Here is a 14,779-nt window from a genome sequence, read left to right as displayed (position 1 = left end):
AGCAACACTTATACTAATTTCTTAATTAAGTAAACATTGCTTCAAGATTAAGCAATTATTCATAACAAGTGGGCAATTCCAGCATTTTGACATTTGCTGTGAAATGTAAACTTTAACTTCTTATACACAGTAAAGTACTCATTACCAGTATATCAAACTACTTCTATGTATAACAGATATCAGAAAAGTCCAGTCCAGATATCAGAAAACTTTCATTCTAGAGTAGCCAAGTTTTTTTTTTTCATTTTCTTTTTTTTCTTCAGTTTAGACCTATTGATATTCATATGATACTGATATGAAGCATCTGTAACACTCATATCTGCAACGTATTATTCAGAGTATTTAAAGTAAAGAATGGACACCATTTGTTTAGCATATTACATGGCTCTCTGGAATACTCTATTCTGATTGGTCAATGGTGCCACATAGCCATCTGATATGTCTGAGTAACAACTCCACATCTGGGGATTAAGTCATATCAGATCTGTATTCTGGGTATTGAGAGTCCTCCTTCTGACTTCCCGTATCACTCTGCAATCTCTACAAGTTCAGGCGCAAACCTGACATGCAAATCGTCTGTTCAGGGATTTCTTCTCACTTAATTTTAACACAAATCAATATTTCATGTCCATTTATTTTAGGGCTGCAACTAACAATTATTTTGATAATCGATTAATCTTCGATTATTTCTCAGATTAATCCGATTAAAAAAAAAGAAATTTAATTTTTTGTATTTTATTAAAATATATATTTTTTTAAACTTAGAAATGATAAAGGCCATAAGGGTATGGTTCGATTTACAGTACTGAATTCATGATTCTATACTCTCACAAAACTTTGAACAAAGCCTGAATCATGAAGTTTGAATTTATTATTACTTTCAGTACATATGCAAAACAGTTCCTTTCATTACTTTTTCAGCCCAGCTGAAAAATACATAATCATGTTAGATACATATGCTTGTACACTGTCACTGATTACATTAAGTATTTTCAATTAATATTGTAAGTTTTAAAATAGTAGTGTTGGTGATTACATTTTTCTAAACTATTCTTCTAAAAAATATGTGTATGTTTATCCAGTAAAATAATGTTTGCCATGGTATAAATTTACTAGTGGAATCAGATATTACATTTGGCATTATCAGGATGATCAAATATCAGGACCCTTTGCATTATTATTCATTATATTCAGCACTATATACAGTTTAATACAGTATAGTCATCTGTAAACGCTGTGCAGATTCACTCGTGCTGAAAAGTCTCATCCCGGTGCTCACTGTATTACATGCTGTCACATGAGGAATGATCTAAAACACTTTAAACTGCACACTTTGACCTCTGAGACATCAGTGGTACATAAATGAAAGCTGAACAATTGATTACATTGAAACCGAAAGCACAGTATGATGTTGCACGAGTTTGATCAAAATGATTGCGCTCCCTCTCCATTGCGACTGGTTTGATTGACGTGGATGCGTGTGCGTGCTCACTTGCTCAGTGAAGTTTAACAGAGACTCGCATTTGGTAAAAACAGTTTTGCAAAATACGCGCCTGATTTTGAATTCATAACATACATAGTATACATTATAAAACAGAAAATAGCAGTCAAATGTAAATCATGTGCTGGAGAGAAACAAATGTTAAGCGCATCAAACGGCACAATCACTCTGTCAACCCACCTGATGCAGCAACCGCTCCACATTAAACTGTATGCTTATTATGATCTTCTTTAGTGTTTATAATGTGCTCTCGTGTGTTGGACAACTTGTTTTTCCAATGAGTTTTCATGCAACACATTTTCACTGGGCTGTAAAGTGATGTCACTGACAGAGCTTCTCCATGCTCACGGCATATCTAGCTAATTGATAACAACATTTGTCGTCAATGATTTTCATTACTGATAATAATCGATTTTATTGATTAGATGTTGCAGCCCTAATTTATTTATTTGGTTAGTAGTAGCCATTTAATAAGTGTCATGTCAGGGTCCTGATCATCCTTTTGGGGTTTATTTTGCGATAACAGCCAGCTGACTGTACATTACGCCTTACTGCACATTGACATATGTTAGCTTTGTACAGAAAGTATTAACTTATATGTATGAATATTGTTTGAGTGATATTCACTGGCGGCCAAAAGTTTGGAATAATGTACAGATTTTGCTGTTTTGGAAGGAAATTGGTACTTTAATTCACTAAAGTGGCATTCAGCTGATTACAAAGTATAGTCAGGACATTACTGATGTAAAAAAAACAGCACCATCACTATTTGAAAAAAGTCATTTTCTATCAAATCTAGACAGCAGACATCACTCCAACACCTTATCCTTGAGTAATCTTGCTAAATTGATAATTTGGTACTGGAAAATCACTTGCCATTATATCAAACACAGTTGAAAGGTTAATTAAATGAACACATTGTCTTTGTGTTTGTTTTTGAGTTACCACAGTATACAATAGACTGGCATGTCTTAAGGTCAATATTAGGTCAAAAATGGCAAAAAAAAAACAGATTTCTCTAGAAACTCATCAGTCAATCATTGTTTTGAGGAATGAAGGCTATACAATGCTTGAAATTGCCAAAAAACTGAAGATTTCATACAAAGGTGTACACTACAGTCTTCAAAGACAAAGGACAACTGGCTCTAACAAGGACAGAAAGAGATGTGGAAGACCAGATGTACAACTAAACAAGAGGATAAGTACATCAGAGTCTCTAGTTTGAGAAATAGACGCCTCACATGTCCTCAGCTGACAGCTTCATTGAATTCTACCCGCTCAACACCAGTTTCATGTACAACAGTAAAGAGAAGACTCAGGGGTGCAGGCCTTATGGGAAGAATTGCAAAGAAAAAGCCACTTTTGAAACAGAAAAACAAAAAGAAAAGGTTAGAGTGGGCAAAGAAACAGACATTGGACAACAGATAATTGGAAAAGAGTGTTATGGATCTTAACTCCATTAACTTTTGTGGGATCAGCGAGACTGTAAGGTGCGTGAGAAGTGCCCGACAAGACAGGCACATCTATGGCAAGTGCTACAGGAAGTGTGGGGTGAAATGTCACCTGAGTATCTGGACAAACTGACAGCTAGCCAGTTTTATTAATGCTTTAGTTTATATATTTTTTCAAATTGTAATAGTAATTTTTCACATTATTAATGTCCTGACTTTACATTGTGATCAATTCAGTGTTTCCCACTAACTGACTAGATTCTGGCAGCTCGCCACTGTCTAATTTGCCCCGCCACGGTATCATAATGAACCGAAAATATTTTTACACTTCTCATCTAAAATATTTTTGCACTTCTACTTCTCAGTAATAACATAAAATAAAAGGTTGAGTTCTGCACCCTCTCTCGCGCACCAGTCAGTTCCAGTCAGTTCAGTCAGCTCCTCACCCACTGCTGTAAACTCACGCGCTCAGACACACTCGTAGATATATGCATTGGAGTATTCCTGGATCCGTCTAATGTTATTTGGTTGAGAAGGACGACAAATCTTTGAGGTAAGTAACGTTAACTAACATTAAATGTATCCAATGCATTTATATACTACTCCACACACAATTTATCATCATCAGTGTACAAGAGCAAACAGATAATATTACTGCCGAAGTTAGAATCATGATTAGGGTGACCATACATCCTCTTTTTCCCAGACATGTCCTCTTTTTCAGACCTTAAAAGCGTCCGGCCGGGATTTCAAAATTTGCAAAAATGTCCAGGATTCGGCTTTAGTTGCAATATGATGTGCATCTGGTCTAATACTTCATTGTGTGTGCGCGCATATTTGCATTGCTTTAACCCCTCTTTGTACGTCCCGCCTTCTCACACACCAATTGGTCGATTATAAGAGGCTTGCAGCAACTATTGGCCAAATTCCTGCCTGTTAATCTCTCCACAAACGCATGAAGCGCTGTTGTGTTCGACATCAAACAGTTGCTTGACAGTAGCAGCAAATGACAGCTGAGTGGAAACAATGCCCAAACGAAAGTGCAAATTTACAGAAGATTTGCACAAAAAATTCCCATGCTTTCGTCCAGGTTGAGATCCTTGGGAAGCAGAAAGTATGACATGTAAAGCTGGCACTTATGTGTCAGTTGCTAATAAAGGTGCAAGTGATTTAGAAGCACACATTAGCTCTGAGAAACATAAGGTCAGCAAAAGGTGAAAGTTCATCAGGAAAATTAACGGACTACTTTTTGTGACCAAGTAAAATTATCACATTGCTTCATTTTCCATGGACATTCAAAATAATTGTAATAGTAAATGAAGGTACACTCATGGCATCAAATATTTTATTTTAGTACATGGACATTCAAAAGAATGTTGGAAATTTTTTATTTATATATATATATATTTATGTTACGCTAATAGAGTGTCTTTTTCACTGTATTAAAGTTTGCATTCATAGGAACACTGTTTTGAACCCTATTATTCAAAAATATTGTTATCGTGATATAAAATTACTCATATCGTGATATAAGTTTTTGGTCATATCGCCCACCCCTAATTTCAATTATTATTATCATTATTACGGTTTACATTTATAATTGTCTTTAGATCTTAATTTGTATTAGTAATTTTGCACCTATTGTAGATGTGTGAGGTCAAATGAAAGAGTGGTTATGTAAGATTTTTTGACCACTTCGTTAATTTAATTGCTTTTTCGTTTAGTTTGAAATGTAATTGAATTTAGAAATATCTTTGGTATAAGTTTCTCATGTTTCAATAAATGAATTGAATTTTTAATGCAAAATAAAGCAAGAATATTCACCGATCCCTCAACTGGGGGGTGGACGATGTAATCAGATGTCACAATATTGCGAACATATTTCTAGCATTTCGTGTGTTCGTTTGAATGTGTGTGAGGGTGAGCGAGGGATCAAGAGCGTGAGGGTGCTTTCTGCTATTACAGAAATCCTTATCTGGTATACTTAGCCAGTGTCTTTGTTTTATTTAGTTATTTTGCTGTTTTAGGCTGTACGGCTCTTTGAAATGCCAAACATAATTTGGCGAAGTTATATTCAACCATTATGCGGTCAAGACCTGAAACTACTTCATAGACGTGCATTTACTGAAAAATAATTGCACACCTTAGAATGACAACAGGCATCAACCAGTCAGAATCAAGCATTCAACACTACTGTAGTTTATACGCAACTATAAAATATGGGTTTTACTGTACTAAAAGGATTTGTGTAGTTGCTTAGATCATTCTATATCATTCTAGTTTTGTAAAAAAGGAAGCATTGAAGATTATAAAAAGAGAGAACTATTCCTTAACTGGGGTTTGGAAGGATATAAGGGTGAGTAAATATTTACAGAATTGTCAATTTTAGGTGAACTATCCCTTGAACTTAAAGGTGCTATAAGCTTTTTTCCATGGAAAGGTATGTAAAATACCCTATTTTTATTCCCTAATTCCTACTCCCTGAAAGATATTAATAAAATAAGTTTTGTGAGATCTCACCGGTCTTAGGGCCCTATGGAATCCATTTGATTTTTTCCCAAATTCCGTGTTTTCGTTTTATTTTCTCTGATTTCTGGGTTTTAAAGTTTAAATTTTTTCATTAAAAAAAAAACAAAAAAAAAAAAAACAGTCTAGTCAAATTAATAGAATTTTAATAAAATTAAAACAGAACAATTAGCATTATTTTGTATTAAATGAAGAGCATCTATAATAATCTTCACAGCACAATCCAAAACCCAATATTTTAGCTTTTTTTTTATTATTATTATTATTATGGTCAGATACAGTGCTGCACAGTACAGCATCAAAGTATTAATGAAACTAATGACGTGATGAAACTCTAAGATATTGCTTAAATACAATTAAATTATTAGTGATATTATTATTATTAGAGCACTACCGATATTGGATTTTTGAGACCGATACCGATTTTAGAGAGGGAAAATTCACCGATTACCGATATGGCGGCCGATATATTTAATTTTTGAGCTGGAATGAAAACAGATCTTTTCTGTGTGGATTGTGCACCTATTTTGCACCAATATGACTATGCAAAGGTACTCAGAAGGCTGCTTTCTTAAATATTTTTATCAAAGAACATTTGACATTATTATTATACATTGTCAACAAATTCTAGAAATGAACACTGAGAAAATAAAGAATAAATAAAAAAAACAATAAATAGCTTAATAAACATCAGTACTGTTTAGTATCAGTCAGTTGCTGACCATTTAAATAAAGAATACAAATAAAATAAATAGCTAAATAAACAACAGTACTGTTTAGTATCAAATGCTGACCATTAAAATAAAGAATAAATACAAATAAAATAAAAAGCTAAATAAACATCAGTATTACTGTTTAGTATCAGTCAAATGCTGACTATTTTAATACTGCCGAGTCACAACAAACAGATAAGCAGAGGAGTTACGCCGTATTCTGCTAGACAAGTTCAGGGGAAACTTTCAACGGTGGAAAACCAGACTTTTAAATATTACATTTTATAAATACAATGACTGGAACTGTTCGGTTGAAGGGGGTACCAAACTGTGAATCCTGAACAAAACAGTTTGGTGAATACATGTTTACTCATTAGCTTCCACTCAGCTGACAACAATGAAAGTAGCTACGTGCTTAGCTAGTTAGCTATAAGCTCGTTGTCACGGAGAGTAAAAGACCGACGTTGTTTATTTTACTTTCCGGCATTGTGTCTCACAAACTAGGTAAAAACATAGCATGAAATCAACACTCACACACAATCCACCACCGTTGTCTGCTGAGCTGCAAAAAGATGCTCTGATGTTTACCTTTCAATCTGTTACATTACTGACTGCACTGACAAACTGTAGCTGGCTAACAGCAAACAGACATGAGTGACATGGTTGTCAGGGACAATGTTAAATGTTATATTAGTTATATTGAAAAGGGAAAATGATGGGGTCATTGTTTAAGTTTCCAGTATGTATTTCACAAACTAGTTAACTTACCGAGACACAGCTCAACTCCACACCGTTTAACTCCGCCCTGTCTGCAGAGCCACTGTCGGTTCAGAGTCAGCTCTGTATACAATGGAGTCGGAGTACACTCTGCTGGACAAACTACATAACACCAATTCTAAAGCATTGTTTTCTGCATTATATGTTCTGAAAAAAAGTTTTCATATCGGTACCGATATATCGGTGAAAGGCTAATATCGGCCGATAATATCGTCCGACTGATATATTGGTCGGGCACTAGTCTCTTTTGACCACTTGTGTTCGGATTTCGAGGAGAGAGTCTCTGATTTCATGAGGACATACATCAATCATTACATCTGTGTTTTAGTAAATAATAAAGCGCAAAAAAATAAAAGACGAGAAAGCGCTAAAAAAACATATATATATATATATATATATACACATATATATATATAATATCTTGTCGCAGTGGCTTCTGACATTCACTTTCTGTTGAAGCTTATGCAGACCATATAGGCTATTTGTTCATTAAATATCAGCCTTTTGTGGTTTAATCATCACACTAGGACTTATCACAATTTGAATTTAATTCATTTTGCATTTATACATTAATTTAATCTCAAATATGTCAAATTCTGTGACATTTGGCATTTTATTGTTAATTCCATTTTTATCAATGGATTCCGCCCGTGTTTTCCGCAACTCGGAAATCATAGGGCCCTACGGTCTCTGTGACAGCACTAGACTCTGTAAACAGCAAACAAAAATGTGTCCACAGGCCGCAGTCAATAACGCTTTCTGCCAGTCAATTATTTTGAGCATTCACATTTATCCCATTTTTATGCCATGTTGCTCATACGCTATTTTGCTGCTGTTGCATTTAACAACCGTTTCTGCTCATGTCAGTCTTAAAGCTCATTTGGTATCTTTGAAGTGCGGGGTTTTAGAAAGAGAGGGCATGGCTAATACAACAGCTCAGCTTGTGGAAATTCTAGAACGGTTAACATTGCTTACAGCACCTTTAAAGATAAGTAAATATGCAGTTAGTGTGTGAAGCACTTTGCAAATTAAGCTTTGACATGTCTGAAAATAGGCATTATGTCTAATGCAAACCAGTTAAAGACAAAGCAATAAGATCTTTATACTGGGGGGTGTCATTACATTTAATCCTATTGGACCTGGTCAATGAACTTCCATTGCAATCCCTCCATATTACATGGACGCTAAGCTCTTAACTTCACAAAAGGCATATTCACTGGCATTACAAATAGTCAACAGTGACACTGTTAAAACATGCCAGAAAAAGAGTTTTGTGGTTGGCTATGCCTTTTACAACAGTGATGTCAATGTTATGATTTTTGCCCAACCCTAGTCCCCACCCCTTTGCACTGAGCAACTAGTCAGCTCTGCCGCTAACAGCCACCTGCTGCACTGCTGTTACCTAGACAACAGGGTTGGGTGGACAGTTTACTAATGAACATTGTAGGCTAAACAAAACTGGCCTATAGACGTTACAGTTTAATGTAAGTGAGGGTACACTTTGCAACTTTTAAACAGAGAGAGTGTAACTGGTCTTTGGGCATCTCCAATGTGCTTTAGTCAGATTGGGTGGAGTAGCAGTGACAAGCTATTTCCTGCCTCACTGCCTGCGTGCGAGTCTGTCTTGCTCTGATAAAACGCTGTGCACAGACGGGGTATTAATGACTGCTATCTGTTTGTTAACAAGATCACAAGGGAGCCCTGTAAGTACCCCCCGCAAGATTTATCAGCTGGGTACATTTCCTCCACTGATATTCACAATAGTGTTGCACAATTGTGATAAAAATAATGATTATTTCATTTTTTTTTGATATTGTAATTGTGATTAATTTTGATTAACAGAATTTTCATTAAAAAAAATACTTATTTTGTGTGGGGCACATGCATGTTAGATTCTTAATGTAGGCTACACATAAAACAAGCAGAGAACGATGTTCCTGAATTAATTTATTGCCGTTTTATACATCAGTAAATCAAGTGCCTGAACGGTCAACTTCTCACTGACCCATTTAGCAGCATGTAAAACAAAATTATTCAAATTTGGAATAACTTATTCACAGTGAGCAATAAACATGCCTGTGATTGGTTGCAAAGGTTAGGGCTGGGAACCGAGAAGGTTCTCTTATTCAGAACTGGCACAATTTTAAAAAATAATAAAAAAACAGAAGCATGATTTATGACTTTCGCTTAATGGTTCTTAAACATGCTTTTTTCCACCGATATGTGTGGGACTCAGTGAGTCCAGTGTAGTCCGTTTACCAAACGAATGACTCTCATGAGTCTGTTCTTTTGAATCCACAGCGCACAACATACAGCGTGTAGTTAGGGTTACCGATTATACTCAGTACAAGGGACAACACCGGTGTGAAATTTTATACCGGGTAAAAGGGGGAAACATTATGAATGGAACTTCCAATATCAATACAATAGCCTAACAAATAGAATAGCCATAAAGAATATTTGCCTAATGAAGAGTTTGCGACCCCAGACAAATGACCTCAGACCATCTCAGCTCAGGAGGTGCTCTCTCAGTTCGCTTTATTTCCACAGAGCAGTTCGTTGTGAGCGCAACTCTGCAGGGTCACTTTATACACCGTTTAGCCACAACATTAAAACCACCTGCCTAATATCATGTAGGTCCCCCTTGTGCTGCCAAAACAGCTCTGACCCATCGAGGCATGGACTCTACAAGACCTCTGAAGGTGTCCTGTGATATCTGGCACCAAGACGTTAGCAGCAGATCCTTTAAGTCCTGTAAGTTGCGAGGTAGGGCCTCCATGGATCAGAGTTGTTGATCCAGCACATCCCACAGGTGCTCAATCGGATTGAGATATGGGGAATTTGGAGGCCAAGCGAACACCTTTCAAACCATTCCTGAACAATTTTTGCAGTGTGGCAGGGCGCATTGTCCTGCTGAAAAGAGACCACTGCCATCAGGGAATATTACTGCCATGAAGGGGTGTACGTGGTCTGCAACAATATTTTCAGTGTACTGAAGATAGTCCATAATGGACTAAAACGAAGATAATCCACAATGGACTGAAACGTTTGCTACATTTTCTTTTCTATTTTTTCTTTGTGCACATATTCACTTTTTTGTTTGTGCATGTTTGTACACTTTTTTTACTATACATGGCAAATCTTGTGTAAAATATTTTTCTAAATGGATCTTGGACTTCGAACCTAACTTTTATGGCCTGGTGTGCAGATTTTTTTTGTTTTCTTTGATCTATTTGAATTGAATCAATGTATTTAATACTTGACTTTATAAATTGGCATAGGACTTTTTGCATTTTTTGCCTGGCGTAAATAAAACAACATGTTTGCTGTACATGACACCGTTGTTTGGCAAATTCGACAAGCTGTACCGCTACAGATGCCGTTTGTCATCGATCTTCTTGCCTATGTCCTGTGTGTTGCTCTGTTTTCCTGTGAGCACTCAGCGCCACCTCTCACGGGAGGAGACTAGAGGTCAACCGATATATCGCAGAGGCCGGTAAATCAGCCGATAATCTGACTTCTTTTAATTATCGGCATCAGCTGATAAATTTTCCCATTTGGCCAGTTTTTTTTATAGAGGGTGCCGAAAATCGGCTGTTTGCATGTGAAGCGTCTGAGACGTAAACAACCAGTCATGGCTCGTTTTGTTGTTATGTGCCATCGTGTTACTACAATAATAGACCGGTGTGTAACACAGTCTCATTTAAACGGTCCAAATATCAGAGCCGCGGCAGACGCGTTTGAGCTCAATGTTAAGTGCTCGCCTGTTTCATTCTCCCTCTCTCTCCCAACAGTTCCCTGTAACTTTTAACTGTCTTGTCTAATGATAAAAAGGCAAATATCAATCAAACTAATATCAAATACCCTCTGCAAATATGCAGATGTCTCATTTAAACAGATGTAATAAACCAACCTCACACAACTTCAGCAGATCCAGCATCCTGTGGAGTGCTCATTTATTAAACTCTAAAGCATGTATTCTAACAGTCTCTTCTCAACTTTTTGAGTTTTTTTTTATTGCGTAACTTTTCTAATGATAAAAAGCAAATATTAATAAAGCTTCTATAACTGTATATACCGTTTGTAAATATGCAGATATCTCGTTTACACAGATTCACAAACCTCATGAAAATCCAGCGTTTTCTTCCTGTCGAGCGCTCACCTATTATATTCCTCTGAAGTGCGTATTCTATCAGCCAGAATCAAAAACTTCAGGATCAAGATCAAAAGTTCTTCTCATTCACAAATCATGACGGTTCGTCTGTGACAATCCAAGTAGGTGATCCAGGCCATTTAAATTGTCAGGAGATTGAGGCTCGCTCTGGATCCGCACGAGCGCAACTTCAAGGCTGCGTCCAAAACCAGGAAAATGCTGCCTGTATACGGAGGTACGATGAAAATAAGGTGCTTTTCAAACTGTTCAGAGACCAGTTTCCTTAAGAGTACCATTCATTCAAAACAGCTGTCAGTTAAGCTATTAACTGATTAGGCAGCAAGGTAGCAAGTCAGCTGTCTACGTTTTCAGATGCAGCCCAAGATCACAGCACGTCACGTGCACTATAAGTAAATGTCTTATTCACTGTGCACTGTATGTATGCAATAAAAATTGCTTTTCTTTTTTCCAAATATTTCTTCAAATTCTTCCTAGTTAAGGAATTAGAATTAAGAGAAATCAGAACCGGAATAGTTCCTTTACGATTTCCATTCCTAACAACAGGGATGTCACGGTGTGAGTTTTTGATGGTTAGATTACCATCTGAACTATCTCTTTAAGTTGTTTTATTGGTGGATATGAGACTGGTAGTTTGAATTCCTTTTTTATATTTTGGATTTCACGTGGAGCCCCAGTTTAACGTGAATTGAAAGTTCACGTTCAGTCCGCAATATCTGGCCAAGCAACACATGGACACCATCAGTAAACTTACAGTAACTGACCGTAACAGCTTGCTAACCACCCAGGCACAAGCAACTTTTACATTTAGGCTTACACAGAAAAACTCTTATATTAAATTTAATATATTTTTGCCACGTGTAAATACATTTCAAGGTTTTTAACCGTAGAATCAAAATTCTTAGTTAAATTAACAGTGACATTTCTACAACATGTCTAGCTAACAATGGTAAACAGCTGCTGCTGCAATAATAAAAATGTAACGCAATAGGTGGAATTCTGTAAATGAAACTTCACAATTATTTCATTTTGGCAGCCGGAATTGTAATCTTGGTTATTTTTTTGATTCAGACACATGAAAAGTTAAAGCAGTAACCCTAAGGAACTGCAGAAATGCAGAAACATGTTTGGGAGAACGTACCAAGTGCATGCACGTGGGTACGAGCCACACAAAACAACAATCTTGCATCATGTTACGCCACAGCAGAGCCTTATCTACTTTCCCTGTACCTGTCTAGCTGACTCAGGTGCCAACCACGGGAAACTAGTGCATGAAACACTTCCTCGCGGGGCCACACCCATATGCTCCGCTTCTGAACAACACTCCCTTCATACTTCAGGAGCTGCTACACATCGCATTTCTGAATGGACAAATTGTATGGCCCATTTAAAGGAAGAGTTTGGACTTGGAACTCCACAAAATAAACATTAGAAAGGCATGTCACCAAGTGCTACGTTAATGAGTGAAATGCCCAAACATTGGGACATCTGCTGCACGTAATGATTAACAATACAGCCCAGCAACGTAGTTTTCCACTTGGTGTCATAGCAGAGAAGTCACAGTGTGTTATTACGAGAAGGACCACATGCTCAGCTGCATCGGTGACCTTTCGAACCTCCATCTGCTATCAAAAAAGGAACACAGCCAGAGTCCTTATGTGCTACTAACCAAACTTATGTTTTGGGTTTTTTTTATCCTGTATCCAAGTACCTACCCCAAAGTGAAATTGAGACAGTGGCCACAACAACACGGAACCACAGTCACACTTCCTGTGCTGCAACTGAGGCCATTTCTTGCTGTCAGAAAGGCTCAGTAGAGAGAGATGGGTTATATCACTGTCCTAAATCACTGGCAGTAAAAGGCAGACTCATTATGTTTTATAAAGAGGGTAGAGAATGGGAGTGAATGCTGGTGCAACTTTTGAGAGCAGGTGCCACCTCATAGACAAATACCTGCTCCATCACTACACCAGGTGCACAGAGACACCTAAATATAGACTGATCCAGTCTACAAATCAACTCGTGAAGGTCGTTTAATCACATACGTCCTCAACACACTAAAATGTATATCTTCATTCAAATAAGAACTCTCCTCATTGAACAGGATCTACAAAATCTGAATGAATTGAAACTATTCCGTGGTGGTGCCATGGAGAAGTGATGGGATCAGATAGTAGTATGATGCCATGGACATGGTATTTACATAGTACTTAAAGGTTCTTGACCGAATTCCAAGGCACTATTATGGTACATTGTATTTGGAACAAAACCACGGTACTTCTGTGTTAGTGTTTATACTACGAGTTAATACAAACTGAAAATAGGTTACTGTTTAACTCTGAAGTGCATATAAATGTGTGATATGAGCGTATTGCGGGTTTGTAAATCAAGATAATCAGGATGATGATGGCCTGGCGTTACCTTTCCACACAAACTCACCTGCATTCCAGGAACTTGAACAGCAACCGGCGAATGAGCCATCTCCAATCGCTCTCAGACAAACTACACAGTGAATAAACTCTCGGATAGACACTTAAAGAGCGTCTCCTCTCACTACTCCGTGTTAAAAGTCTCTATAATACAGTCTTTACCCTGTGTTTCCACTGTTGGTGAAAGTGCTCACGACGCCAAACTCTGGTGCTAGCTGCGCTCTGTTAGCTTTAAACTCACACTCGACACTCAACGATCATGTCTCGCTCGTAAAGTCGACTTTTTCGCTACTTCTGTCAGTTTCAGGCGGTTAAAGCGCTCGTCGACAGCTCGTTACATGCTTTTGGCGAAAGTTTTGCGAGCAGTTTGTTCTTCAGGAGATCCTCTCGGACGCCATGACTGACTCGCGCTACGCTCGTCAAGTTGTTTTGTGCTTCAGCTCGCTCGCGCCGTTGGGTGGAGTCGCGCGCCGCGCTCCGACCGCGAGCACACAGACATTGCGTCACTAAAGCTTCTGCTGCCTGCTACCGTCAGATAGATTTAATTACACTTTAATTATTGGAGTATGTTGTAAATTTCTTTATTTTACGATACATTTTTATACAGTTCGCATACTCGCTTTTTAATTTGAAGACTGACTTCTCATTTCTCTTTATTAACCCCGTAAACTCTGCCGCGCGCAGTTTTTCACACTCAAATTTAAAAGCTCACTATTTACACATACTGTAGAATAACTGCAAAAAATTGGTCTAATTTTTCAGAGAACCGCCCAACTAAAAATCAAAGACGGCAATTATTCATATATAATATTGTATGTGTTTAAAATCTTATGATAAACCGAATTTTATTGTTGTCCTAACTTGGTAAACATGTAATTCTGGTTCTGTTCACTCTACCTCACTTTGAAAAATCTCATTTTATTCCACTAAGTGGCAAAAATATTTTTTTTTTCTCAATCACATTCCATCACAATATACAGATCTGAAATGTAGGTGGCGCTCTAACACATTTTAGCCCTCACAGATGTGCTCGTCCATAGACATTCAGTCTAATTTTCAGTTCAAGCACCACCCTCATGGTTTCATTGATTACATTAGCCTCTGAATGGACTAGAAGCTCAATCTAGGTGTCATTAGACAGCTGAGATCATCCCCTTTGCGATGATGTAAAACATTTTTATCATCAATAGTCGAAAACCTATTTTCTGATT

General features: G+C 37.3%; 1 protein-coding gene across 1 annotated transcript in view; it reads right to left on the bottom strand.

Moving 5' to 3' along the window:
- The window catches only part of LOC127429353 (serine/threonine-protein kinase 26-like), a 43,401-nt gene extending 29,379 nt beyond the window's left edge, over positions 1-14,022 (bottom strand). The window contains exon 1 of the mRNA XM_051678335.1: positions 13,579-14,022. Within this exon, the coding sequence (XP_051534295.1) occupies positions 13,579-13,620 (42 nt within the window). The 5' untranslated portion in view covers positions 13,621-14,022. The remainder of the gene's footprint in view (positions 1-13,578) is intronic.
- Between the last annotated feature and the right edge of the window lie 757 nt (positions 14,023-14,779).

Source organism: Myxocyprinus asiaticus, chromosome 38, assembly GCF_019703515.2.
Source record: "Myxocyprinus asiaticus isolate MX2 ecotype Aquarium Trade chromosome 38, UBuf_Myxa_2, whole genome shotgun sequence".
NCBI lineage: Eukaryota > Metazoa > Chordata > Actinopteri > Cypriniformes > Catostomidae > Myxocyprinus > Myxocyprinus asiaticus.
The sequence above is the reverse complement of the archived record's forward strand: the minus strand, read 5'-3'. Positions and strand labels throughout refer to the sequence as shown.